The 25,554-nt window shown below is 42.9% G+C and overlaps 1 protein-coding gene across 1 annotated transcript in view; it reads left to right on the top strand.

Annotated features, from left to right (window-relative positions):
- myo10 (myosin X) overlaps nucleotides 1–25,554 on the top strand; it is a 204,754-nt gene that overhangs the window by 97,745 nt on the left and 81,455 nt on the right. Inside the window, exons 19-25 of the mRNA XM_072363296.1 lie at nucleotides 15,287–15,411; nucleotides 15,616–15,730; nucleotides 21,582–21,688; nucleotides 21,771–21,992; nucleotides 23,393–23,432; nucleotides 23,541–24,488; nucleotides 25,341–25,461. Coding sequence (XP_072219397.1) covers nucleotides 15,287–15,411; nucleotides 15,616–15,730; nucleotides 21,582–21,688; nucleotides 21,771–21,992; nucleotides 23,393–23,432; nucleotides 23,541–24,488; nucleotides 25,341–25,461 — 1,678 coding nt within the window. The remainder of the gene's footprint in view (nucleotides 1–15,286; nucleotides 15,412–15,615; nucleotides 15,731–21,581; nucleotides 21,689–21,770; nucleotides 21,993–23,392; nucleotides 23,433–23,540; nucleotides 24,489–25,340; nucleotides 25,462–25,554) is intronic.

The following is a 25,554-nucleotide window of genomic DNA, read 5'->3' as shown; positions in this document are numbered from 1 at the left end:
TAGTTCACAGAGGAAGTGTGCTTATAAAAAATAAGGGAGAGCTACTCTCTTTTGGGCAAAGTAGCTCCTGCACACTAATGTTTTCTACCTGTGGACACGTAATGTACACTTGTATCAGTCCCAACTTGGTCTGGTTTGCTCTGGTTTGTCACCAGATTTAACTACTTTTCAGATCCTTTCAGTAACTTTTCAACTAGCAGTCTTACAAAAAAAGCGACTCACAACAAATCCAGCAACTATTTCCTGAGCTACTCCATAGAAAATGCCAAGGTTGTTCCATGATGGTCGGATGTACCTGTGTGAGTATAGGGCAGGATCTCTGTGGCGGTGTAGGTACCAGATCTGCTCGGGGCCCTGCGCCTGTTGGTGACGTCACATTCTACGATTGGCTGGACGTTGGCACGATGACGTAAGGGAAAGTGATTGGTCCAGTGTAGGTACCAGATGTGCTCTGGTTTTGTCTGGTTTGCCACTCGTAAAAAACTTTTTTTTCAATACAAAATGTATTTGGAAACTGAGCTAATCATGTCAGCATTTCTATAAAAGTCACCGTGGTGATGACTCTGATGTCATCAATGACATCACAGTGACTGATGACATCACTGATGACATCACTTCACGCTTGTTAAAATGTCAGTGTCATCAGTGACATCACAAAGTGATATCTCCAGAGTTTATAAATAGAACCCCCTCCTCAAGCTGCTCTCCACAACATTGTAACAATGGCAAGAAGACGCAGACGCAGACAGGCTTCTCGCCCCGTTCGCAGACGCCGGAGAGTCCGTAGGGCCACTGGTGGACGCAGACGCAGGAGAGTTGTCCGACGCAGACGCTGATCGGCCTCACTTAGCATGTAGCACACGCATTTAAAACCCCTGACTCGGGGTTTGTGTCGTGGCTGCAGAGCTGTAGTTTCAGTTTCAGAAATTTCAGGCAGGTTTATTCTGTAACGATAAACCTTTCTTTTCTTTAGCCATTTGGATTTTTTAAATCATTGCGCTTTTTTTCTTAGCTAGTTTTCCCTGTTATTCCTCTTTTGGGCAAAGTAGCTCCTGCACACTAATGTTTTCTACCTGTGGACACTTGTATCAGTGACCTGTGTCCAGTGTTGCCAACTTGGTCTGGTTTGCTCTGGTTTGTCACCAGATTTAACTACTTTTCAGATCTCTTCAGTAACTTTTCAACTAGCAGTTTTTAAAAAATAGCAACTCACAACAAATCCAGCAACTATTTCCTGAGCTACTCCATAGAAAATGCCAAGGTTGCTCCATGATGGTCCATGATGGTCGGATGGAGCATCATATGATGTCACTGATGACATCATATGATGTCACTGATGACGTCATAGATATTGGATGCCATGACAAGATGTTACGCCACTGAATACATCACTGTGACATCACTCTGAAGTCATCGATGTCAATGTGACAATCACTGACATCAAATTGATGAAACTGATGACATCGCTGTGATGTCACAGTGATGTTATTGACACTGAAGTGACGATAACTGATTACTGATTACATCACTGTGACATCACTCTGATGTAATTGATTGTCACTGTGACGATCCATGACACTGATGACATCAGAGTGATGTCACTGATGACGTCACTGTGATGTCACTGTGATGTCACTGATGACGTCACTCTTATGTAATTGATCTCAATGTGATGACACTGTGACATTGCCCTCATGTCATCGATGACATCACAGTGATGTCACTGATGACATCTTCGTAATTAGATGCCATCACAAGGTTGATGACATACGTTCAGTGACATCACAAAATGATATCTCCAGAGTTTATAAATAGAACCCCCTCCTCAAGCTGCTCTCCACAACATTGTAACAATGGCAAGAAGACGCAGACGCAGACAGGCTTCTCGCCCCGTTCGCAGACGCCGGAGAGTCCGTAGGGCCACTGGTGGACGCAGACGCAGGAGAGTTGTCCGACGCAGACGCTGATCGGCCTCACTTAGCATGTAGCACACGCATTTAAAACTTCTTGTCAGGGGTTTGTGTCGTGGCTGCAGAGCTGTAGTTTCAGTTTCAGAAATTTCTCTGTAAAGATAAACCTTTCTTTTCTTTAGCCGTTGGGATTTCTTAAATCATCACGCTTTTTTTAGCTAGTTTTCCCTGTTATCCCTCTTTTGGGCAAAGTAGCTCCTGCACACTAATGTTTTCTACCTGTGGACACTTGTATCAGTGACCTGTGTCCAGTGTTGCCAACTTGGTCTGGTTTGGTCTGGTTTGTCACCAGATTTAACTACTTTTCAGATCCTTTCAGTAACTTTTCAACTAGCAGTTTTTAAAAAATAGCAACTCACAACAAATCCAGCAACTATTTCCTGAGCTACTCCATAGAAAATGCCAAGGTTGCTCCATGATGGTCGGATGTACCTGTGTGAGTATAGGGCAGGATCTCTGTCTCCTTCAGTGATGTTGGTATTACAGTGGCGGAAGGTGGAGAAAGCTGCCACATGGTAGTCATCATATGATGTCACTACTGACGTCATAGAAATTGGATGCCATAACAAGATATTACGTCACTGAATACATCACTGTGACATCACTCTGAAGTCATCGATGTCAATGAGACAATCACTGACATCAAATTGATGTAACTGATGACATCGCTGTGATGTCACAGTGATGTTATTGACACTGAAGTGATGATAACTGATTTCTGATTACATCACTGTGACCACTGATGTAATTGATTGTCTGTGACGATCCATGACACTGATGACATCAGAGTGATGTCACTGATGACGTCACTGTGATGTCACTGATGACATCACTCTTATGTAATTGATCTCAATGTGATGACATCACTGTGACATCGCCCTCATGTCATCGATGACATCACAGTGATGTCACTGATGACATCTTCGTAATTAGATGCCATCACAAGGTTGTGTCCCTGATGACATACGTTCAGTGACATCACAAAGTGATATCTCCAGAGTTTATAAATAGAACCCCCTCCTCAAGCTGCTCTCCACAACATTGTAACAATGGCTAGAAGACGCAGACGCAGACAGGCTTCTCGCCCCGTTCGCAGACGCCGGAGAGTCCGTAGGGCCACTGGTGGACGCAGACGCAGGAGAGTTGTCCGACGCAGACGCTGATCGGCCTCACTTAGCATGTAGCACACGCATTTAAAACCCCTGACTCGGGGTTTGTGTCGTGGCTGCAGAGCTGTAGTTTCCGTTTCAGAAATTTCAGGCAGGTTTATTCTGTAAAGATAAACCTTTCTTTTCTTTGTTGTTTGTGGCGATGACCTGGAGAGCCGGCAGGTCAAACAAACCGTAGATCACTCTTTTTTTTCCCAGCTAACCCTCTCTGTCCCTTCTCATCAACTTTGGAGCCATCTTTTTTTCTTCAGTATCGTTGCCTGTCATGACATCATCATTCCAGCCACATCCTTTGCCTCATTGGTTGTTTCGGCCATTCATCACAAGACAACTGGGGAAAGTTGTCATTCCCTCTGACAGTGCTTTGTAGTTTAGTGTGTGGGCGGAGTCTAATTGAGCTGTGTTGCTAACCAATATAATAGTCCTTTATGACCTCACAACGCAAGTGACATCACTACACATGATGTCATACATCACATTGACCTGAAGAATCTCACTGTGGAAGATGCCGTCCTTTGTCTCTTGTTACCTGCCAGATGGTTTAAGCTGAATCTACCAGAGATGACAGAAGCTGCTGATGATCAAATGTGCTTCAGCTCCCAGCGTTCCAAGTGGCAATTGGGGTTTCCACGGTGGAGTTAAGAGCAACTTTCGATGCGAGTCAGAGGGAAATTTGTCGTTTTTCAATATGCACACTTGTCGGTACTTGTGTTTTTGTGAAATGTCATCAGTCGCATCCCGAGTGCTTTTCCAAATAAATACGCATCAAAGCCCGTAAAGTCAAAGTTCCTCTACCCATTTTACAGAGGATGCATCTCCCAGAATGCAGGATTTTCACCGAAAACGTATGTCTTTAGATTTCAAAAGAGGTTGATTCATGTACTTGAATCTTTAGAATATCTTGAAAATTCGGATCTGCCTCTTTATTTGTGCTGCTTCCTGTTCAGCTTCGTGGTTAACTTTGACCTCACAGAGTGTCTCAAATGCAGAATAACCGTAGTCTGACCCAAACGTGCCAAGTACGTACTGCGAAGTGCACAAGTCTGGACTTCTTGGTATCCAGAAATGGCCTTTGTCTCACAGAGAAGACACAAAGACACATCTTCCAGTGTTTTAGTGAAAAAAAACCTTGATTCCTGCAGAGTAAGAGCTGTGGGCACTGAAGCAGGTTACAGAAAAGTTTTTCTCCAGTATTTTTTTAGTTCATGTCGCTGCAGTTTCTCTGCAGCTCTGAAGATTCCAACGATTCAGCTCAATGAGGATTTTTATCTGTCACTGATGACATCACTGATGACATCACTGATGACATCACTGATGACATCACTGATGACATCACTGATGACGTCACTTCGCGCTTTTAAGATTGTCACAAAATGTTACAGTGTCATCAGTGACATCACAAAGTGATATCTCCAGAGTTTATAAATAGAACCCCCTCCTCAAGCTGCTCTCCACAACATTGTAACAATGGCTAGAAGACGCAGACGCAGACAGGCTTCTCGCCCCGTTCGCAGACGCCGGAGAGTCCGTAGGGCCACTGGTGGACGCAGACGCAGGAGAGTTGTCCGACGCAGACGCTGATCGGCCTCACTTAACATGTAGCACACGCATTTAAAACCCCTGACTCGGGGTTTGTTTGTGTCGAGCCGGCAGGTTAAACAAACCGTAGATCACAGCTAACCCTCTCTTTCCTTTCTAATCATCGTTGGAGCTTTTTTTCTTCAGTATCGTTGCCTGTCTTCACCTCTCATGGTGCATATGCATGCCAGCCACATCCTTTCACTTCCTGGACCACACAGAGGAAACATGCTCCTTAAAACAGTGTGGAATCGTAACATCTGTGGAGCTGAAATCTGGACCTGGAACATTTTCTTCTTCTGCTTGTTGTTGAGACTAATCAATAACCATAGACTCTCAAATGAGCCTAAAGTGTTGCTGTTTATCTCTTTTTACACATAAAATAACAACAATTTAATGTACTTTTCAGTCCAGAAGTGGAACCCACTGTGAGGAAAGTCAATAAAACTGGAAAAAATGTGGATTTGAGGCTTTCCTGGAAATGGAGCATGACACAGGATTGTGGTTTTGTTTGCTTTGTTGCCAGTTTTCTAACATACAACCTTCAGCTCTTGTGAAATAACTCATGTCTCCGCTGGGCAGCTGCGATGGAGTCAGATGTAGATAGCTGGAGATTTGTGACGCAGATGTAACGCAGCTACCGTCAGCAACCGTCACTGTGAGGGGATTTGAGTCTGAGAGTCCCTCTGTTGCCTTTCCTGATTCACACAGAGGACCCTTGTGTTTGCCAATGTAAGTCTGTTCTTTGTGCATCTGCAGTGCTGATCAGATGGTTTCTTCTCTCGAGTTTTCATGACTTAATTCATTTTTTTGAGGAGGGATTGCGACTTTCTGTCCAAGCTATCAAGAACCAAAGTGTTTGGCCATCTTGAGCTGCCTAAGCATGCTTTAAATGTGGTCTTTAGGTGTCTTTAGCGTCTTTAAAAGGTTTCTGAAAGGTCGGCGGTGACTGACTGATTTCAAACTAAAAACATGAAATGAAGTCGGTTTCAGAGCTGAGATGATTTCTTCTTGGAGGACTTGAGCGTTATGGGATGGATGGATGAGGCTGAAAGGCCCGTGAGGCTGATTTCGTCTGATTTGTAACTTCCTGTTTCAGTCTGAAACTTTGATGTTCGCACTTTAATCTGTTGACGGATAATTTGTCTGATTGGGTCTGCTAGCTGGGAAAAACCTGAGAAAAAATGGACAGTTTTTGCCATTTATTTTAACCAAAAGTAGCTCGTTTATCCAGTCCCATTGCTAGTTGTAGCAATCGGGGCTAAAATGTATTCAGAACCAATCCAATAACTACCATGAAGGGATGACGTCACTCTCTATCCTGCAGGCTGTGTGTGCAACAACTACTGATGAGCATTACTTTCTCAGAAGATCAGGATAATTTATTCATTTTGACTGAACCACATTCATCAGCCTGGATGCTGTCTTGCAGACAGATTAAAAAAAGATCATCTCTTTTTGTCTGTGAGCTGTTATGTCAGTTTTAGAGTCTGCGTTTGGGATTAAGCGGCCGTTAAACCTGTGTTTTTGTAAAGAAACAGTGAGCTGTTCCCACTCTTGTTGCCCCGACCGCAGCACCCTCATTGGAAATTAGCATCTGCATCCAGATGTTGTGTTTCCATCTCTGCTGATCGGAGGTTATGAGAGTAATCTGATGCAGAACCTGATGCCGGTGAAACTTGTATTCAAAAGCCAGACATTAGCACATGTTAGGGTTTTTTTTTTCAGGTATATGATAAATAATAAATCGTAAAACTAAACTTGAGAATTTCTTTCAAGGAAAATTGGCAGCTGTGGGTCGACAGTCCTCATATTTCTTATTACTCATGCAGAGAATCTGACAGCAGGAGAAGCTTCTCTTCATGTTTCATGCAGTGGTGGCAGCACTGACTTAAAACTGTAGAATTCATAAATGCATAAAAATACTACCTTTGCACACAGTAACATGTATGTAGCTAATATAACAACATACTGACCATTAGGGCTGGGTATCACGGCCAATTTTCTAAGGAAACACATCGATTAATCACGATTCGATTCAATCTGCTCTTAAATAATGAAAATGACTCAACTGTGTTACAAAATACAAATGCACTTTATTTTTTCTTTTCACCATAAACAACAGGTTTTAAGTGCAAACTTGTAAATCGGACAGTTTAAACTTGTACTTACTTAAAGCTGGAAATCTCATGCCCTACGAATCGATATTGCAAAATGTAAATGAAATCGATTGTTTTACCCAGCCCTACTGACCATGCAGTAAAGCTTTATCCCTGATAGGAGGACGAGTGACACTTAACCTATGAAGTCCTTGAACAGAGAGGAAGAAACATTCTTAACTACAGGACTTAGAAACACCCACAGGGATGTTTTCAGTGTCCTGAGGGAGAGCAGCTGGACAGCCGGCAGGTTTTTATGAGTCTGGACTCCTCTTCAGATCGAATGTTAAACACGGCACCGTGATGACTTTTGAGTGGAGCTTAATGTAGTGGGGGAGAAGCTGGAGTGGGTGTTAGTGCCTCCCCAGGGGGACACAGGGGTCAGAGCGCCACGGCACGTGGCCCCTAAAAACCCCGAGAGGCGTCCCTGTCATCTGCCTGTTTGACTGTGAGCAGGTGTCGAGGGGGGGAATGTGCACGGAGCGAGTGTGCACGTGCTTAACAATACCACTGAGACTGAAAGGGATCCTTCAGTTTTTCAGAAGAAAACAGGCTTCATGGCACGCTTTCAATCTTCAAGTGGAAAAACTGTGTCTCGTCATTTGTCTTCAGAATAAAAGCATCACATTGAAGCTGCTCCTGCTTGAAAGAGGGAAGCATCATGCCGGGTCTGGAAGGGATTAACAAGCATGTGTTTGATCCGGGTGTTGATGAAGCCTGCAGGGTCATGGGACTTTTGTTCAGTATGTGTGGAAACATCAATATATTGGCACTATGTTATGTGTGGACTTTTGGCTTTTAATACAACAAGGACATGTTTGTGCATGAGCCGGCCATTTTATGTTTATATTTATGCATTTAGCAGACAGACTTTTATCCAAAGCAACTTACAGGTAGGCAGGTAGGGGAAGGGGGTCTTGCCTAAGGACCCCTACTGGAGGTAATACCTTTCATGCAGGGGATTTGAACCCAGGTCTCCCACATGGAAGGTGGCAATCATGCCATTTTCCAGTTATCACAACTCAAAAACACTGAAAAGTTACCGTAGCAACTCTTACTTTCAACCTTGTCCTGTTGAGATACCTTTGACCTTTCTGACTGAGTCCTGCTCAATGTGTTATAGAAAATATTCAAACTGAAATACAAACTATATATATATATATATATATATATATATCTTTTTTCCTTCATCCAACTGTGCATTTTGTGCTACCGACAGTCAGAGTCATGGTTTTACACGGATGAAAGGAAGCTCACCCACTCATAAAATGCTGTCACCCTCATCACTGATCCTCATCGCCACAGCAACCGTCCTCTGCTGGCAGCGTCACAGTATGTGTGTGATTTGACAGGAACGACAACAGATGAATTAAACTGGTTACAGTCTATTGATTTTTGTTCTTGTCGTCATCAGAACTGGTCCGTATTGATCTCAGCTCAAAGACTTCAGTTGGATTATCAGTAAATGGCTCCGTTTGAATACTTGGTTTTTAAATCTGTGCTGTGATCAAGCGTTACTTTGCAAGCTCATGCAATATCCTGCGTGAATATCACATGTAAACCATGAGAAAGTTGATCTTTAATGCTAAAACCTAACATGGGCAGGTCAGACTGAGGAGAAAAGTGAAAGATTGCACCATGACTGTTGGATAAACTCTGCAGATCGAATCTCCATCAGCTGCTGGTTCACAAAGGTCCAAGATTTGGCACCTTCTGCCATCCCCTCCGACTTCTTTATGAATGTTTGTGGCCAGTAGAAAGTATACATCATCATGTGGAGACACAGGAAGTTGACTTGCCTGCAAATCCTTTTTTCACGATGTGCCGTGAGATCCAAACAGTTTTAAGTATATTTTCGGGTCATCGACCGTCAGCTCCAGTGAGCGAAAGTCACCGCCACGTTTGAATGTAAACAGCCTGCTTTTTTTTTCTCTCACACACACTCACACTCGGTCACTTTCAGACCCTACAAGTGGCCGGCACAAATTAGCCTCAGCAGGAGATGCATCACCATGGCAACCGCGGCCCTCCCCTCTCCACAGCAAAAAAAAAAAAAAGGGGAGTGGAGTTCTGGGTTTGAAAGCCTTTGTTTGAGTGCGTATGTGTGTGAATGTGAGAGTGCGCACGTCTCTGCCAGACAGCGAGAGAGAGGCACCGCAGCTTTGGGAAGTTTTGTCATTTGTAGCGGAGGCAGAAAATAAAGCCGTGAGGACATGAAGCAGGGATCCACGATGCAAGGTGAGACCTGATGCATGCTTCAGATGAGAGGCGGTGCGTTCAAGCGCCTGCTTGCTGCTTGGGATTCAGGCGTCCAGCTGTGGGTTGTAGTGCTGTGGAATGAGGTGAGATGCATTGGTTTGTGTTTGGCTTCATGACAGATGCTCAGAGCAGGAATACTTTCTACTTTTTACTAAAATAAAAAAGCTAAATCTTGCCTAGCTAAACTGTAGAACAAATAAGTGGTTTATGCATTTAATTAAAGGTCAACAGATGGTTCGCAGCCCTCCTGCTCAGCTGTTTTGGTGATAATATGAAGCTACAGGAGTCCTGAAACAAGTATTGTTGGCTGAAATGTTCTAAATGTAATAATTTAATAAGCAAAGGCATGAAATTCTCTGCAGAAGTTGTGTAGCCAAACTCATTTTGAGCTTTCCTTGGTTATTGTTCACCCAGTCGAGAGAAAAGATGCAAGCTCATGTTTCTTATGCCCCAGGAAGATAAGTATTATTGTCATTACTGCTGTTCTACCTCACAAAGCCGAGCACACAGTGCCTCTGATGCTTCCTGGTTGTCCTCTTGTTAATTGGACTTGACGGCTTTCAGTTCCGAAATGATACTCTTTGGATTTCAAGAGGGAGGAGAGGCATTTGAGATTTGCAGTGGAGCCTGCAAGCTCACTCTTTGTGTGCCGTGATTGTTATCATCACGCCTGGAGGGCACAACATTAACGAGAAGACTGTTAGGAGAGTGATATATTAATAAAGAGGAGGTTTGTGAGGAAATCTCAGTTCTGTTTCTGATGGGATTAAGCTGTTGGGTAGAATTAGAGGCTTTTTTCCATGTCTTTGATGCCATAAAGGGACATAATTCCCTCTCAGTGAGGTGCTCTGTCTTGCCAGGTGTCGCAATCACTCTGTTTAGCGTCATTTATTTAGGAAGCCAAACATTTAAGTTGTCAAATAAGCTGCTCTTTTATCATCATAGATGGGGCTACCTGTGAGAAATCTGTTGAGGTGCCCTTCAGCTCCAAAACAGCTTTTTTTCCTCCCTGTTTTCAGAGATTGTATCAAATAAATCATTTATCGATTACATTAAATCGAAAGACGAAAGGATGAGGTTATCACTCCAGTGCAGATGTCAGGTGTAATCACTGATCTGAGCATAAAGTAGAGAAAAATGTCAAAAAGGGGGAGTTTAAAATAATAATTTACACATTTTTAAGGTTCTCGTGTGATTCAGTGCTTGAAATCATGCATAACATATGCAGTTATCCTTTATTTTCATCACTTTTGGACTTGTTTTAAGCATCCATTTTCAGATAAGACATGCTGGTCGAGTTGCTGGTCACTGGTTATGGTTGAAGGTTTAATTTGAGGCCTTTTAGAGGATCTTTAACAGATTTTGAGCTTGTTTTGACACGCCAGAGTCTGTCATCACGTCCATTTGTGTGTCCCTTTGACGTTGACTGATGTTAAACCTTAACTGCAAGCGTTGATTCTCAGAGATGTGCTTATCAACCACGAGAACTCGCACAAATAATGGAGCTTTTTTTCTTCCTCGTGATTTAATCCGTTCCATTTTAGCAGCTCCACAGGTTTTCTTTGTCTCACTGATGTTGCCAAGAAATTAAAAAAAAAAAACAGAATCCCTCTTCAAACTGGGCCAACCTTAAATCCAGCAGGTCGGGGATTTGGGCTGGAGTTATGTGCACCCACAAGCGGAAACATTGTTCCAGGGGATCCCCCGCTGAGCAGCAGTGATAATCCCTGCTGGATCCCATCCTCAGACCTGGACTCTTCGAACAAAGAGCTTTTTGGTATTTAGATGCTCTTAGATGTTCTCTGGTCAAACCAGAAAAGTTGATCCATGCGGAGATGGATCAACACTTTAAAGGTGCTTTTTTGGTGTTTTTCTCTGTTAATCTCTGTGTTAATTGAGCGATTTGTTAGACAAAATGAGCAATTTTAGGATTTTTGGGACATTTTCACACTTAAATGATTTAGCAGCAGAAAACTTGAATTGGTTCATCAGTATTTCGTGTTATTATCCTCATAACAAAGAGCTTTTTGGTATTTAGATGCTCTTAGATGTTCTCTGGTCAAACCAGAAAAGTTGTTCCATGCAGAGATGGATCAACACCCGCGTGTTTAACTTTAAAGGTGCTTTTTTGGTGTTTTTCTCTGTTAATCTCTGTGTTAATTGAGCGATTTGATAGACAAAATGAGCAATTGTAGGATTTTTGGGACATTTTCACACTTAAATGATTTAGCAGCAGAAAACTTGAATTGGTTCATCAGTATTTCGTGTTATTATCCTCATAACAAAGAGCTTTTTGGTATTTAGATGCTCTTAGATGCTCTTAGATGTTCTCTGGTCAAACCAGAAAAGTTGATCCATGTGGAGATGGATCAACACCCGCGTGTTTAACTTTAAAGGTGCTTTTTTGGTGTTTTTCTCTGTTAATCTCTGTGTTAATTGAGAGATTTGATAGACAAAATGAGCAATTTTAGGATTTTTGGGACATTTTCACACTTAAATGATTTAGCAGCAGAAAACTTGAATTGGTTCATCAGTATTTCGTGTTATTATCCTCATAATTCTTGGTTTTCAGTCCTCTGGTACCGCCAGTGATCTGCAGCAGTCATCTCATACAGCAGGTATAACGGGGTTGATGCTCCCAGCCTGCTTTGGCTGGAGGTCTTTCTTGGTTCTTTCATTTTAAAGGAATATTCTGGGAATGCAGCACGGATAGATGTTGAGTTTGGATTGTTAATTAACCCTTTATAGAACCTGACATTTACTAAGCAACACTCTAAATTCAACAGATAACTGGTTCTAATTTTGTCCCATGCGGCAAGATGAAGTAAATGTCAGAGCTTTGAAATGTCAGGCGGTAATTAGATTTCTCGAGCACCACTGTGTTTAAAAAAAAGGGAAGATTTTTCTTTGTGAAGCCTCATTCGGAGTTTAAATGTGAGTAAATGGCAGCTGATATGACTCGATGGAAGACTTTCTGTGTGCAGTTTGATCTTTTTTTTACTTCTAAGCTGCACACGTTGTGCTGTTGGTGACATAATGTTCAGCCTTTAGTATCAGTCAGCTGCTGCTGCTGCATTAAAGGTGCTTTTGTGTCACCTTGGACTACGGCTTTCTGCACCGACTTATCAGAGCTGAAGCTCGGCTCGTCCCGAGTTTGGTTGTCTTTCCGTGTTTGCTTTTTTTCACCCCCGCTGGTTCCCAACCCCCTTGGGAGCAGACTTCCACGCCCCCATTTGTGCTTCTGAATGCCCGATCTTTGAGTCTTTTAGCTGGAAAGTTGGGCTGTGACAGCTATTGTTGCCTGTAGAGGCCTGAAATGATCTGGATACTGATTTACATCACTGCTGCTCAGAAGGGAATTGGTTTATTTATTAGACTTACTAACTTATAACACTTATAACAAGTATTCTCTGATTCACAAAGGCAAGGCAATTTTATTTGTATAGAGCATTTCATACACAAGTGCAACTCAATGTGCTTTAAAAAGCAGGAAAATAAATAACAGAATAAAAGGATGAAAAGATAAAAACGTGCAAAGACACGTAAAACAAAGCAGGACAATAAAACTTTCTGTAACAGCCGGAAGCAGAAGCAGTGCAAGATATAATTAATAAGATGCTTTGGTAAGAAAAAAAGGATAAGACAAGTAAAAAGGAGATAATAAACACTGGAGAGCATCTGTAACTTTAACCATCATCTCATTTCAGAGGCCTGACAAAACAAGGAAGTTTTGAGCCTTGATTTAAAAGCAGCAACATTTGGGCACATCTCAGAGTTTCAGGGAGTTTGTTCCAGAAATAAGCAGCTAAATGTCTGAATGATGCTTTTCCAAGTTTTATCTTTGGACTATAAACCGTTAGCAGACCCTTAACAGCTGACCTCAGGGTTCTGGATGGTTGATGGTGAATAAGAAGATTTAGCAGGTATTTAGGGCCCAAACCATTTAGGGATTTGTAGACCAGCAAATTAATTAATTCAATTCTCTCACACATAGTAAGCCAAAGATCTGAGAACCGCTGTTGCTAATGCAGAGATTAAATGTTACTTTTCATTTTAGTCCCTTTCGTGAAGGCGAGTGATCAAAAGAACCCTCAAAAAGACAGATACTGTTGGTCATTTATTCTGTTAGACGCGCTGCTGAATGCTTCATTTATATTTATAACAGTGAACTCTTGGCTCTAAACCGGCCTAATTCAAGCACTTTCTGGCTTCAGTCTAACGTTTGGGTGTCACATCCTTTGAAATGCTTATGCATAAACTCAAAGTTCAACATCCATTGTAAGACTGATGGGAAACTTTTCCTTTTCTTCTGATCATTTCTCTACTAAAAGTACTGGATATGGAGGACATAGTTTATGGCTGCAGTGTGAAAGGAGCTCTTCGTCTGCAGATCTCTTTGCTTTACTTATCTCTTTCCGTAGCCACATAACATTAATGGCTTCATCAATCCCTTAAAGTGGCAGTATTCTGACATTGGTCACATTTACTTTCATGTTCCTCACGGCTCCATTCAAACAGGCGCTTCACAATGACAAAAGATCCATGGTGGGCAGGTGATATCAGGTAAATCAGATAAGATGTAACAAAGAAACCCTTATGGAGGCACAGTTTTCTCACAAAAACATGTCCCAGTGCTATTAAAGTTTCTATTGGTGTGCCAACTGTGCTTTTTTCCATATCTGTCTGCTTTTGATTTGCAAAACTCCACCAAAAATCCCCTTTATGTGGAAAACTGGCTACGGAAAATGAAACCAATAAGCAGAAAATGCTTCGTCGTTTGTGTATGAATGATGTACTAAAACTGTTTCTTGTGCTGTTTCTGCTCTGGAACATTTTATTAGTAGCCTAAAGGCATTTACCGTTTAGAATAAAGACTAAAGTCACATTAACATGACACCAAATGCAGGTGAACATGTTAGTCTGACCTAAATCCTAAGAAATCGAGCGTCAGACAAGGAGCTCAGCTTGACTGCGTAACCTCATAAATACGATTTGTGTGAAAAGCTGATCATATGTGAGATTAACCCCCTTATCCATCAGAGCAGTACCTCAAACGTGTCGTGTTGCCGGTCTGATTGTAGGTGCAATATGTTGCTGAAAAGCACCAGGACGGATGATTCAGCCATGATAACGGCACCTTAAGGGATGTCTGAAAGGGGCAGAAAGACAGAGAAAGAGCGGTTTCATTCACCAAGTCGCTCAAGCAACGATAAACATGGAAAACAGACGTGTGAAGCCTCCGAACAGTTGGAGAAGAAGTCGCAGAAGCAGCCGAAAGCAGAGATAAAAGCAGAAAGGACAGTGGTAGAAAACAGGGGCAGAGGGCAGCTTTGTGCGGCTGCATCCCGTCCGTATGCAAATGAAAATAATGCTAATGAGGTCGGCCAGTGGCAGTTAAAGGCCGCCATTCAATCAGTCAGTCAAGATCTGGTGGTGAATTAGCCTCCCTCCTTCTCAGAACGGGCTATCGGGGAAGATGTGCCGAATAAAGGGGGCTTTACCATCCTGTATGAAAGCTCTCTCTTATTTTGAGGCCCCCCCCCCGTCCCTTGTGACGCCCACTGAGGTTACTGGGTGAGGACTGAATGCACTTCTGTAAATGATAATGCTATCTGGATGCTAAGTGTGTTTTTTAGGGGGGGGGCATTTGTTGTCAGCTGCAACTAACATATGTATTTCTTCATATTAGTTTTGTTTAAGTGTAAGTTTAAATGGATTGTTTTAGCTTCTTTAAGGGCTGTAAACCCACTGCACATGATTTGTGAAACACTTTGTCGAATATAAAATATAAATATATATATAATATATAAATATAATAATATAAAAGTTGCAGGTAGACGAACTCGCATTGGTCCAACAAAAAAGACGATTAAACACAGTTAAATACTCCAAATAACCCCAAACAATAGTTTTCTGTGCTGCACATTTTGACTCGGGACAACAAACAAAAGTCAATCACCAAAGCAGCCTAAAGATACGCCTGCTGCTGTAAAAGTGTTATGAAAGCAGCTAAGTGCAGCGACACAGTGGAACATCAATTGGAAATCATTAGCTTTGTGGAGGGCACGCATTAAAACAGAGGGCGGCGTGTTCTTTACTCTGGGGCACGTTTAGAGATGCATGTTGAATGTTGTCCGACTCTCTTTTTCAGATGCCTGACCTTTTCGACCAGACAGTGGTTCTAAACCAGCTCAGATACTCGGGCATGTTGGAAACGGTCAAGATACGCCGCACCGGCTTCCCAGTCCGGAGACCTTTCCAGGACTTCTGCTCCAGGTGTGTAGCAGCTGGACGCCTGCTCTGTATTTGCACTGATTTTTTTGTAGTTGGCAGCTTTAGCCTTCACATACTCACTTAGTTACGTTTTAAACTCAGCATTCGTGTCCATCTTTTTTAAAATAGCCATAAATCACATGCTGGTTGCTGGATGTCCTTTGTGTGAGCCACCATTTTGTTTTTTCCCCCCCACCTCTTTTTCAGGTACAAGGTGCTGATGAGGGGTGTGTTGATGCCAGATGACCCCAGGGGCAGCTGCATCCAGCTGCTGCACCTCTATGACAACAGCAGCTCAGAGTGGCAGCTGGGAAAGACCAAGGTTAGAGACAGTCTTTCTTTGCTTTCGTTTAATTTAACAGCAACATTTCCCACATGAGAAATAGAAATGTTCTCTCTTCAAAGAGTTCATTTGAGCTGGTCTCGGTCTTTTTTTCTCCTGTTACAGTGTCCATTTTAGGCAATGAAAAAGGCATAAAGTAAAACTTTATGCAGCTCGAGCTCAGGGGCGAAGCGAGGAGATCCAGACATCCTTGGAAGAGTTTAAATGGTTAAGTTTCCTTGGGCTAAAATATGCTGAAGATGGACATTTTGTTTTCTAAAAGCTGAGCTCCACAGATTTTCTACCTGTGGTAGAACACGTCCCTTGAGCTCAGTTGTCTGCAGTATAATTGACTTTCTCCTGTCAAACCTGAGCTCCCATCCTCTTTGCCGCCGGTTAGCACTGGCTGATCTGTATTCTCCATGCTAACGTGGAATATGATTGGATGCAGACTTACTTCATTGCCAGGGGATGCCAATCCATTTTGGCAGCAGTGTGCTCCCCTCAAGGCTTAACTTGGCTTCCTATGTCTTACAATTTCAGCTCCGTGAATCCATTGCAGAGCCTCTGTGACTGCAGGCTTGTGTGTGTGTGTGTGAATAATTGAGCACCTGAAGCGTGGAATCCGACAGTTATTGGATCCACTCCTCATCCCCTCGGTCTGTCACTCTCTGCTTCCTCCACACTGGATCAGGAGAAATACACCCGCTGCCGGTGTGTGTCTGAGTGTGTGTGATTGCTGTGGGGAAATGGCAGATGGAGGACACAGATCCCCAACCCCAGCGTGAGTGTGATGGTCCAGGAGGTGACGGCAGTGGGTGATAACTGTGTGGATGCACGGATGAGTGGTCATTAGTGTGGGTTTCTGTGCTTGTCCAGAACAGGAACAGACTTAAGAGTCAGCAGAGCACTGAGGGGACACCTGGATGATGGAAATATTTGCATATCTTTTTACAGAAAATAGCAGAATGGAATTCTGTGTCCAACTAAAACGTTTAAATAAAGCATTACACTGTTGGGTCATTTATTTCCCTACTGACACAAACAGGACCAGAACTTCATTCATTAATTACAAAGTAAATGAATAGATATACAATAGATAAACTAAATTCAGGCAATAGAACCTCTGATGTAAAGATGTAAAGTTTTTTAGATAAACTGAGCACTTAAACTACTGATAAGCTTTGCAATAAATGCTGCATTTATGCTGCATTATCACCACACCACCGATATGCAAATGGCGGGAGGGCGTCTTTCAGAGCGTGTTATGGGAGGCCACAGCGCGGAATGCTAACAGAGTTAGCAGTTAGCTTAACTTGTAGTCAGAACAACGGCCGGAAGTCCATCGCACGTCCTGTCATGTTGAAGCGGATCAATCAGTGACTGAGACAAAACAAGCAGTCCAGATCCGTTTAATTAACAAGCCAGATTTGGAACCTGAAGTACCGTGTTGCCACTTTCTGTTTCAGGCGCCATCTTTTAAAATACGATCTCTGAAGCCCGATGATCAACCAATGGGTGGGAAGCTGAGGCCATGACACACACTGAGGGACCGCCCCCTCATTTGCATAACAAAGGGATGTAAAAACAGAGAAAAATAGAAGTAAATGGGCTTGAAAAAATTAATAGGACGAGAAAATGCAGAGAGAAGTAAAGACATCTACAGATGAGATGAATTAAGATAAAAAATGATTCTGAGATATGACTAAAATAAAGAAATAAATCAGTTTGATGTAAAGGAAAATAGCAAGAAATTAAATGCATTCCAATAAAAATAGCAATAAAAATAAAAATAAAAACATTAGTGACATTAATGCCAGCTTAAGTGAGGGTAGTTGGAAAAATACTATAAAATGACGATAAATCCATATATTTAGCCATTTATTATGTATTTAAACCGGATCATAGCACTTTCGGGCCTCCAGACACCTTGTCTTGACCATTTTGGAAGTGACTTTAGAGCTTTAGAGCATCTCTGGAAACCAGGGTGAGTGTCATGTGACCTGACCGTGATCTACAGACGAAGCACTAACCGTTTAATGTTCCTCAGAGGGATTCTTCTTCTTTGTGCCTCTGGACGTTGCAGTGAGATTTACTTCCAGCCAGCCTGCAGCTCCTTTCACTTGCCACATGTCCTGCTTATTGTTTTGGAGTTTCCTTTCTTTCCCTGTTACTGCCTCAGACTTAATTTGCTGGAAATGATGAGGCCCGTCTTGCTTCTCCCGTGTTTCTGTTTTCTCCGTGGACCTGACCTACACGGCTCCCTGTTGGCCCCAAACAGCAAGAATCAAAAAGCGTTCAGGCTTGGCCAGGCTTTTGTTGCTCTAATTAGCATATTAATGACTAAATAGGATTATTCGTTGAATTTATCAGGATGTGTGCTCTCGTTTTCAGCATTTGTGATTCATGCTGAAAGTTCCTGGAGAAAGTGAAAGTGGGTTTTGTATGTAAGCTTGTTTGAGTGTTTACTCATATTAACATACTATAGATCTAAATTAGGTTTTGCATTGGAAAGAATCACAAAGAGCTGGTTCCACATCATTATTTCATGCATTTCTATTTTCACTTTAAGTTTCAACAGAGGAATTGGAGAGGATGATTATAAAGCTTCTTTACTGACTTACTCTATATGCTTTTGTGCTTTATGTAATATTTATTGTAGATTTTCCCAAAACCTTCCCATCATTTGATGTATTAAATTGATGAACCTCCAAAGTAAGGTCCTGCTCAGGCAGTTCATCAGTAGAAATGCAACATAATGTGTATATTATAGTGTAGTATTATATTATATTATATAATATTATATTATTATAGTGTAATATTGTCTCTTGTCTTTGCAATGTTGGCCCATCATGTTATGGAAGGACAAACCAAACGCCAGACAGGCTGGTTTTGGTTTTGAGGTCGACAGAGGGTGTTAAAGTCTGTTCGATGTTAGCTCATTTAGCCGCTAAAGTCATTTACAAACAGGCTCTGGAGTCCTGAAATGCTCTACAGATGTTGTGGAGACATGCAAGAACTCAAGTATTCTGCTTTCTGCTTGCTACACACTTTTAAGACACATAAGGTCAGAGCCCACATCAACGTAATAAGGAGCCTGAGCTGTTTAATCTCAATGTGTTGGAAAGAAAACGCAGCGATTTCACAGCATCATTGATATTTACAGCCAGGAGAAGACCTCCCACTGGGATGTGTTTGTGTTAACAGCAAGTGTGGAAAAACCTTTAAACATGACATTTTCAGCTAATACAGTTCAGTCTTCTTCAAATTAATTCACTAAAAGCAGCTTCTTACAGCTTCTTTACAGGCAGAGGGAGTAGATTTAGAATAAAAATGTAAATATAAACTTGAGGTGATATTCGTCTGCCTCAAAGAAGACTTGATGTCCATTTAGGGAGACTAGAAACAACTTTGACCTACGTCTTCCCAGATATGAGACACTATCCCAGATATTCCCAAAGCTGTCGTCAGTTTACACTCAGGACAACTACTATTTACACTAAAATAACAGTTATTAGTGACCTGGTGACGCCACCCAGCCTCTTTTATTCACTTTGAAACACATTTCACCTTAGATTAGCTTTGCTAGAGACTGAAAAACAGGCTGATAATTCCACTTAAAGGGGAACTCTGGTATTTTTAAAAATAGACCTTATTTCTGGCCTGAAATACGTTCATCTGCTCACTGAGAACAGTTTGGTGAAAGTCGGCGTCCTTCGGAAGATATTTAGATAACTGGAGATCCATATAACGGAGTGAACGAGGCTTAGAGGATGCAGCCTCTAAATAAGGCATTATCTGTCTTTATTTCACCAATACTTTAAGAAGAATGAATGAATGAACGTGTGCTATAGCTCTGTTAGCTCATAGCTGCTGTTATGTGGCTACTTGCAGCTATAGGAGAGCTAACGGAGGGATTTCTACACAGGCACTCTACTGGGCCCACTTCATCCACACGCCCCCCTGCAGCACAGTTTATTCACTCCGTGCTCTGTGACAGTCGGCTAACTTCACACAGAGTTTGCTGCTGATAGTTTAGTGAATAAAAACAGTATATTATAAGATCAGAATCTTCTCCTCCAAACACTAAACCCTTATGATTGTAAAAGGGTACATTTGTCACCAAACTGGCAACAACACAACAGTTAATGTGAAACTTGAATGACATTAATTACAGTTTCTGTCTCACTGCAGTTGATGTTAAATGTGTTTTCTGTGCACAGCTCATTCACTCCGGTAAGAACGTCCATCTTACTCAAAGTCGTCGTCAAAATCTGATAAATATCCTGCCATGTTGCACAAAACTATCAGCAGCAAACTCTGTGTGAAGTTAGCCGACTGTCACAGAGCACGGAGTGAATAAACTGTGCTGCAGCAGCAAAAATACCGCAGTTCCTCTTTAAGTTCAGTGTTTTAAAGAATTTAAATGGTTGGTGTAACCATTAGCATTAGCATATGGTAGCTTTGATCATGAGGTAGCACATTGAGTACTTAGCTAACAGAGCGCTGCTCAGCTAACAGAAACGTGGCTTTAGTTCTGATGCTTTGAATTCTGTTCAAGAAGCTTTTTCCATCTGAATTTCTGGAGGGACGCCAGTGGTTTCGTGTGTCTCGGCGTGCACTTGTGCGTGCGTGTGTGTGTGTGTGTGTGTGTGTGTGTGTGTGTGTGTGTGTGTGTGTGTGTGCATGAGGTTGGGCATGTAATGCATGTTTCCTTGTTAATTAACCTGCTTGTAAGTGACATCCAATGAGTTTACATTTCCCCCCAGAAAATCTCATTAGTGCCTCACTGCTCAGGGGCCAACAGCACACACGTGCACACACACGTGCACGCGCACACACACACACACACACACACAGACAGCGCTTCATTCAGCCAGAGAAAGGCAATCTGTATTTCTACATCCCACAGCCCTGTGATATTTCCCCACTGTCTGAGTCGTCGGAGACCTTGTCCCATATCTTATTTTCCTCCCTCCCTAATCGGATTAACCCCAGCAGCCCTCAGTGGCTCCAGCTTCTCTATCGCTGAATGACAGCTCGGCTTCCACAGCCGGCAGCTGCACTGAGAGCCCGTAAGATCGGTCTTTTCACAGAGAGATGTCGTCAAAATCACTCACCGCGGTAATCTGCAGTCTTTAGTTGCGTGAACAAAGGGAGAGGAGGCTCTGGATTTGATTCATGTCAGTCGCTTTGTTCAGCTCAGTTGTTCTTCTGGATGGGAGTGTCACTTAAATGGTGAAGTTGTATTAAAGGAGCACTCCTTGTAAATCTTTTATTCATAATGTGTGTGACAGTGAATGGCTGGGAGTCAGATATATGCTGGGCTGTGTGTCATGAGCAGAGAAGACCTATTCTTTGTTGTTTTAAAATAATTCACATCATATATTCTATTCATTCAAATTAAAACCCAATTAAAATGAGAAATAGCCACATTTATCCACTGAAATCTGTCTAAATGTGAGATTTTATCATTTTATCTTACGCAATATATTAAATATTCCTCTTTCCAACTGCTCTGATTAACAGTTTCAAACAACAATGAATTAACCAGCTGTCAGCAGGATTCAGTGTGGTGTATTTGGCATATTTTTAGGCTTTTTGGAAGAACAAAGATGCCGATTTAAAATATCTCCCTGTGCTTCCAGAAAATTAGAAAAATTAGTGTTTCTTTCACATTTCTGTGGAAATTTAAAATTCTGTTGGACTATACATAATTACGGCGAGATGTTGTCCAACCTTTAAGGATTCATGTTAGCTTTTGTTTTAGCCTAAAGCTACAACAAAATGCCGAGAGACACACTAATCTTTTCTATGATCTACATCCTCTTCTCTTCTGTTCCCGTCTCAGGTCTTTCTCCGGGAGTCTCTGGAGCATCGCCTGGAGAAGCAAAGGGAGGTCGAGGTGCTGAAAGCGGCCATGATCATCCAGGCTTACGTCATGGGTTACATCGCCAGGTACGGCTCCATGTTCAGCAGTCTTAGCGATGCTCATTCCTTCCACGTGAAAACTGACTGGTTGATGCTGCCCTCCGTACAGGAAGCAGTACAGGAAGCTGCTGCAGTGCATTGTGGTCATTCAGAAGAACTACCGGGCTTTCTACTGGAGGAGGAGGTTCCTGCTCCTCCGCTGGGCAGCGCTAACCTTCCAGAAGCGTGTGCGAGGCCAGCTGGCCCGCCGGGCCTTCAGCCAGCTGCTGGAGGAGAGGAGGAGGAGGGAGGAGGAGGAGCACCGCAGGAGGGTGGAGGAGGAGATGGAGAGGTGGGGTCAGGGGAACTTTCTCCCAGTTTATTGTTTCTACACGATGGTCTAAATTCTGTTTCTGTTAGAAAAATTCTCTCAAAATTAGGCTCAGAGTCGCTGGATACGATTTACACAAAACATTTATTTCTTGCAAGAAAGAGACAAGTCGGCACAAGCTGTCAGGAAGCTGCTCAGAGTTGTCTGCCAACAAAATGGTGCTCTTGCTATTTATATTTATGTTTACTGGCCAGTTAAAGTTATGGGAAGACGAGTTCAGACAGTCAAAACACTTTTGCTTGCTACATAGTATTATGAGAACCTAAAGACAGGAGGAGGCCTCCCCCCCATCACAGAAACTCTTTTATCTTTTATCTTTTATAATTTTTCTAACAGTTTCATAGCCCGCTTCCAGTCAACTTTCTCCCAATTTATTTCCAATTCATCTTTTTGTTTCTACACGATGGTCTAAATTCTGTTTCTGTTAGAAAAATCCTCTCAAAATTAGGCTCAGAGTCGCTGGATACGATGAACACAAAACATTTATTTCTTGCAAGAAGGAGACAAGTCGGCACAAGCTGTCAGGAAGCTGCTCAGAGTTGTCTGCTATCAAAATGGTGCTCTTGCTATTTATATTGTTTATGCTTGCTGGCCACACAATGTTATGGGAAAAGGAAAAGGGAAAAGACATTACCAGCCATTTAAAGTTATGGGAAGACGAGTTCAGACATTCAAAACACTTTTGCTTGCTACATAGAGTTATGAGAACCAAAAGACAGGAGGAGGCCCCTCCCCCCATCACAGAAACTCTTATTCTTACAGCTTTTCTCATAGTATAACTATATCATTTATCTAACAGTTTCATAGCCCGCTTCCAGTCAACTTTCTCCCAATTTATTTCCAATTCATCTTTTTGTTTCTACACAATGGTCTAAATTCTGTTTCTGTTAGAAAAATTCTCTCAAAATTAGGCTCAGAGTCGCTGGATACGATTAACACAAAACATTTATTTCTTGCAAGAAGGAGACAAGTCGGCACAAGCTGTCAGGAAGCTGCTCAGAGTTGTCTGACTCACAAAATGGTGCTATTGCTATTTATATTGTTTATGCTTGCTGGCCACACAATGTTATGGGAAAAGGAAAAGGGAAAAGGCATTACTGGCCAGTTAAAGTTATGGGACAGTCAAAACACTTTTGCTTGCTACATAGAGTTATGAGAACCAAAAGACAGGAGGAGGCCTCCCCCCCATCACAGAAACTCTTATTCTTGCAGCTTTTCTCATAGTATAACTGTATAATTTATCTAACAGTTTCATAGCCCGCTTCCAGTCAACTTTCTCCCAATTTATTTCCAATTCATCTTTTTGTTTCTACACGATGGTCTAAATTCGGTTTCATACCCCGCTGTTTTTGCACATGCAGGGAGAGACAGATGCAGGAGGCTGAGAGACTCGCCACAGAGGTAGGATGGATGCGATGCACCCTGCATGACTTCTGATTCCATCAAAGTTTTAGAGATGAAAACACCACCTGCCAAAAATGATTCTATGTTCCATGTTTGTGTTGTCAGGCTGAGGAAGCCAGAAAACTGGAGGAGCTGCAGCATGCTCAAGAGATCGCCTCCCTGGTCCTGGCCCAGTCTCAGCTGGAAGCAATGGCTGCAACATCTCCGGAAACCTCAGAGGAGTCGGCAGGAGCCTCTGAGGAGGCCTCTGAAGAGGAGGAGGTGATCCGGCCTCACGAGGCGTCTCAGGTGGAGGAGATCCTGCGGCTGGAGAGGGAGATCCAGACGTTGCAGAGGCGGAAGGAGCGCCAGGAGCTCTCTCTGACCGAGGCCTCGCTAAACCGGCTGCAGCAACTCCGCGACCAGGAGCTCCGGCGGCTGGAGGACGAAGCCTGCAAGGCAGCACAGCAGTTCCTCGACTCCCTGAACTTTGATGAGATCGACGAGTGTGTGAGGAACATCGAGAGCTCGCTGGGGGTAGGCGAGGAAGACGAGAAGGAGGACGGAGAGCGGCGAGGGCACGATGAAGAGGAGGTTGATGAAGGGTTTGGGGCTGATGACGAGGCGTTCAAAGACTCCCCGAACCCGAGTGAGCACGGCCATTCGGATGGCCAGCGGACGAGCGGGATCCGAACCAGTGACGATTCGTCAGAAGAGGACCCGTACGCCAACGATGGCGTGATCCCCCCGCTGCCCCCCACCAGCCTGCTTCACCAGCCTCTACCCGCTGTGCCTCCAGCCTGCCACAGCGCCTCGTCCAGCGGGGACTCGGCCTACTGCCACCCGCAGGCTTCCTCTGAGGCGCAGTCCGACGACCTGGTGGAGCTGATCCCTCCAGACGAGGATTCAGACTACGATCAGGATGACTATGACGAGGGCGCCATCGTGTCCAGCGGCAGCATGGCCTTCTCCAAGCCTCGCAGCGGGCAGTGGTCCCCTGAATACCGCGGCTCAGTCAGCACCTACAACAGCTCAGGGGCTTACCGCTTCAGCTCAGAGGGGGCTCAGTCATCGGTGAGTTGGACCTGGAAGCGAGGAGGCTCAACCGCAGCCAACCTCTGCTTAATTTCAACATTTTCACAAGTTATAAAAAAAAAACTATCAGCTTAAGAGTTGTATTTGTCAAACTTCCAAGGTTTAGAATGAACTATCAGGTCCAATTTCTTCCATTTGTACAGTCTGCTTTTTAACTCTCCATGCTGTTCCCTGGGAGGTGGTTTCCAGCTATAACTCCAGTTTAGTCTTTATCACCCTCGGGAAAATTAGAAGGATTTAGATTTGGATTTCTTACATTTAAAGACTATGTTTACACTGGTTTCTTAAGGTATAAAGACAGTATTTGAAAATCAGAAATGCTGTGTGTTCATTACCTGGGAACCGGTCATTTATATCCAAAATCAGGCCCCCTGCTGCTATTTTTAAGATAATTATTCATGGCTGCCGTAGTTTGGTGTTTGCTTTGGTGCTGGTTCTCCCTAAATCCAAACACTGACACTTTGAGGTGAAAAATTCGATGGTTTATGTCGGGACCTCATGCTTTTTCAGAGCTTTAACACAGACTTGGTGCCAAACTGTCAGTTCAGGTGATGTTTGAAGCACGTATTTCAGCAGTAATATTTTCTGTATTTGATTGGGCTGCTTTTTCTCTCTATGGTTAAGTAAATTAATCTATTTATGCTTCAAAGAGATAAAAAAGAGGGTATATTACCACAACTTCAGGTCTATGTGATCCACTTAGACCTGAGCTTTTTTAGCAGTGAGCTCAACACTTCAGTCTCTTTGGTATAAAGAGGTTTTAATAACAGTTTTCTAACTTTGTGCCTCTTGAACATCTCATTCCTTCACGTTATATTTGCTCTGTTCCAGTTTGAGGACAGTGAAGACGACTTTGACAGGTTTGACACAGATGATGAGTTGTCATACCGCAGAGACTCCGTCTACAGCTGCGTCACGCTGCCGTACTTCCACAGCTTCCTCTTCATCAAAGGTAACCTCCAAATCTGAGGTTAAATCTGTAACCTCCAAACGAACTGATTCAGAAGGATAAGACCTGTATGATCTGCATTCCCGGCCCTCCTCC

Source organism: Leuresthes tenuis, unplaced genomic scaffold (assembly GCF_036924035.1).
Source record: "Leuresthes tenuis unplaced genomic scaffold, fLeuTen1.0.hap1 SCAF_14, whole genome shotgun sequence".
NCBI classification, from domain to species: domain Eukaryota; kingdom Metazoa; phylum Chordata; class Actinopteri; order Atheriniformes; family Atherinopsidae; genus Leuresthes; species Leuresthes tenuis.
The sequence above is the reverse complement of the archived record's forward strand: the minus strand, read 5'-3'. Positions and strand labels throughout refer to the sequence as shown.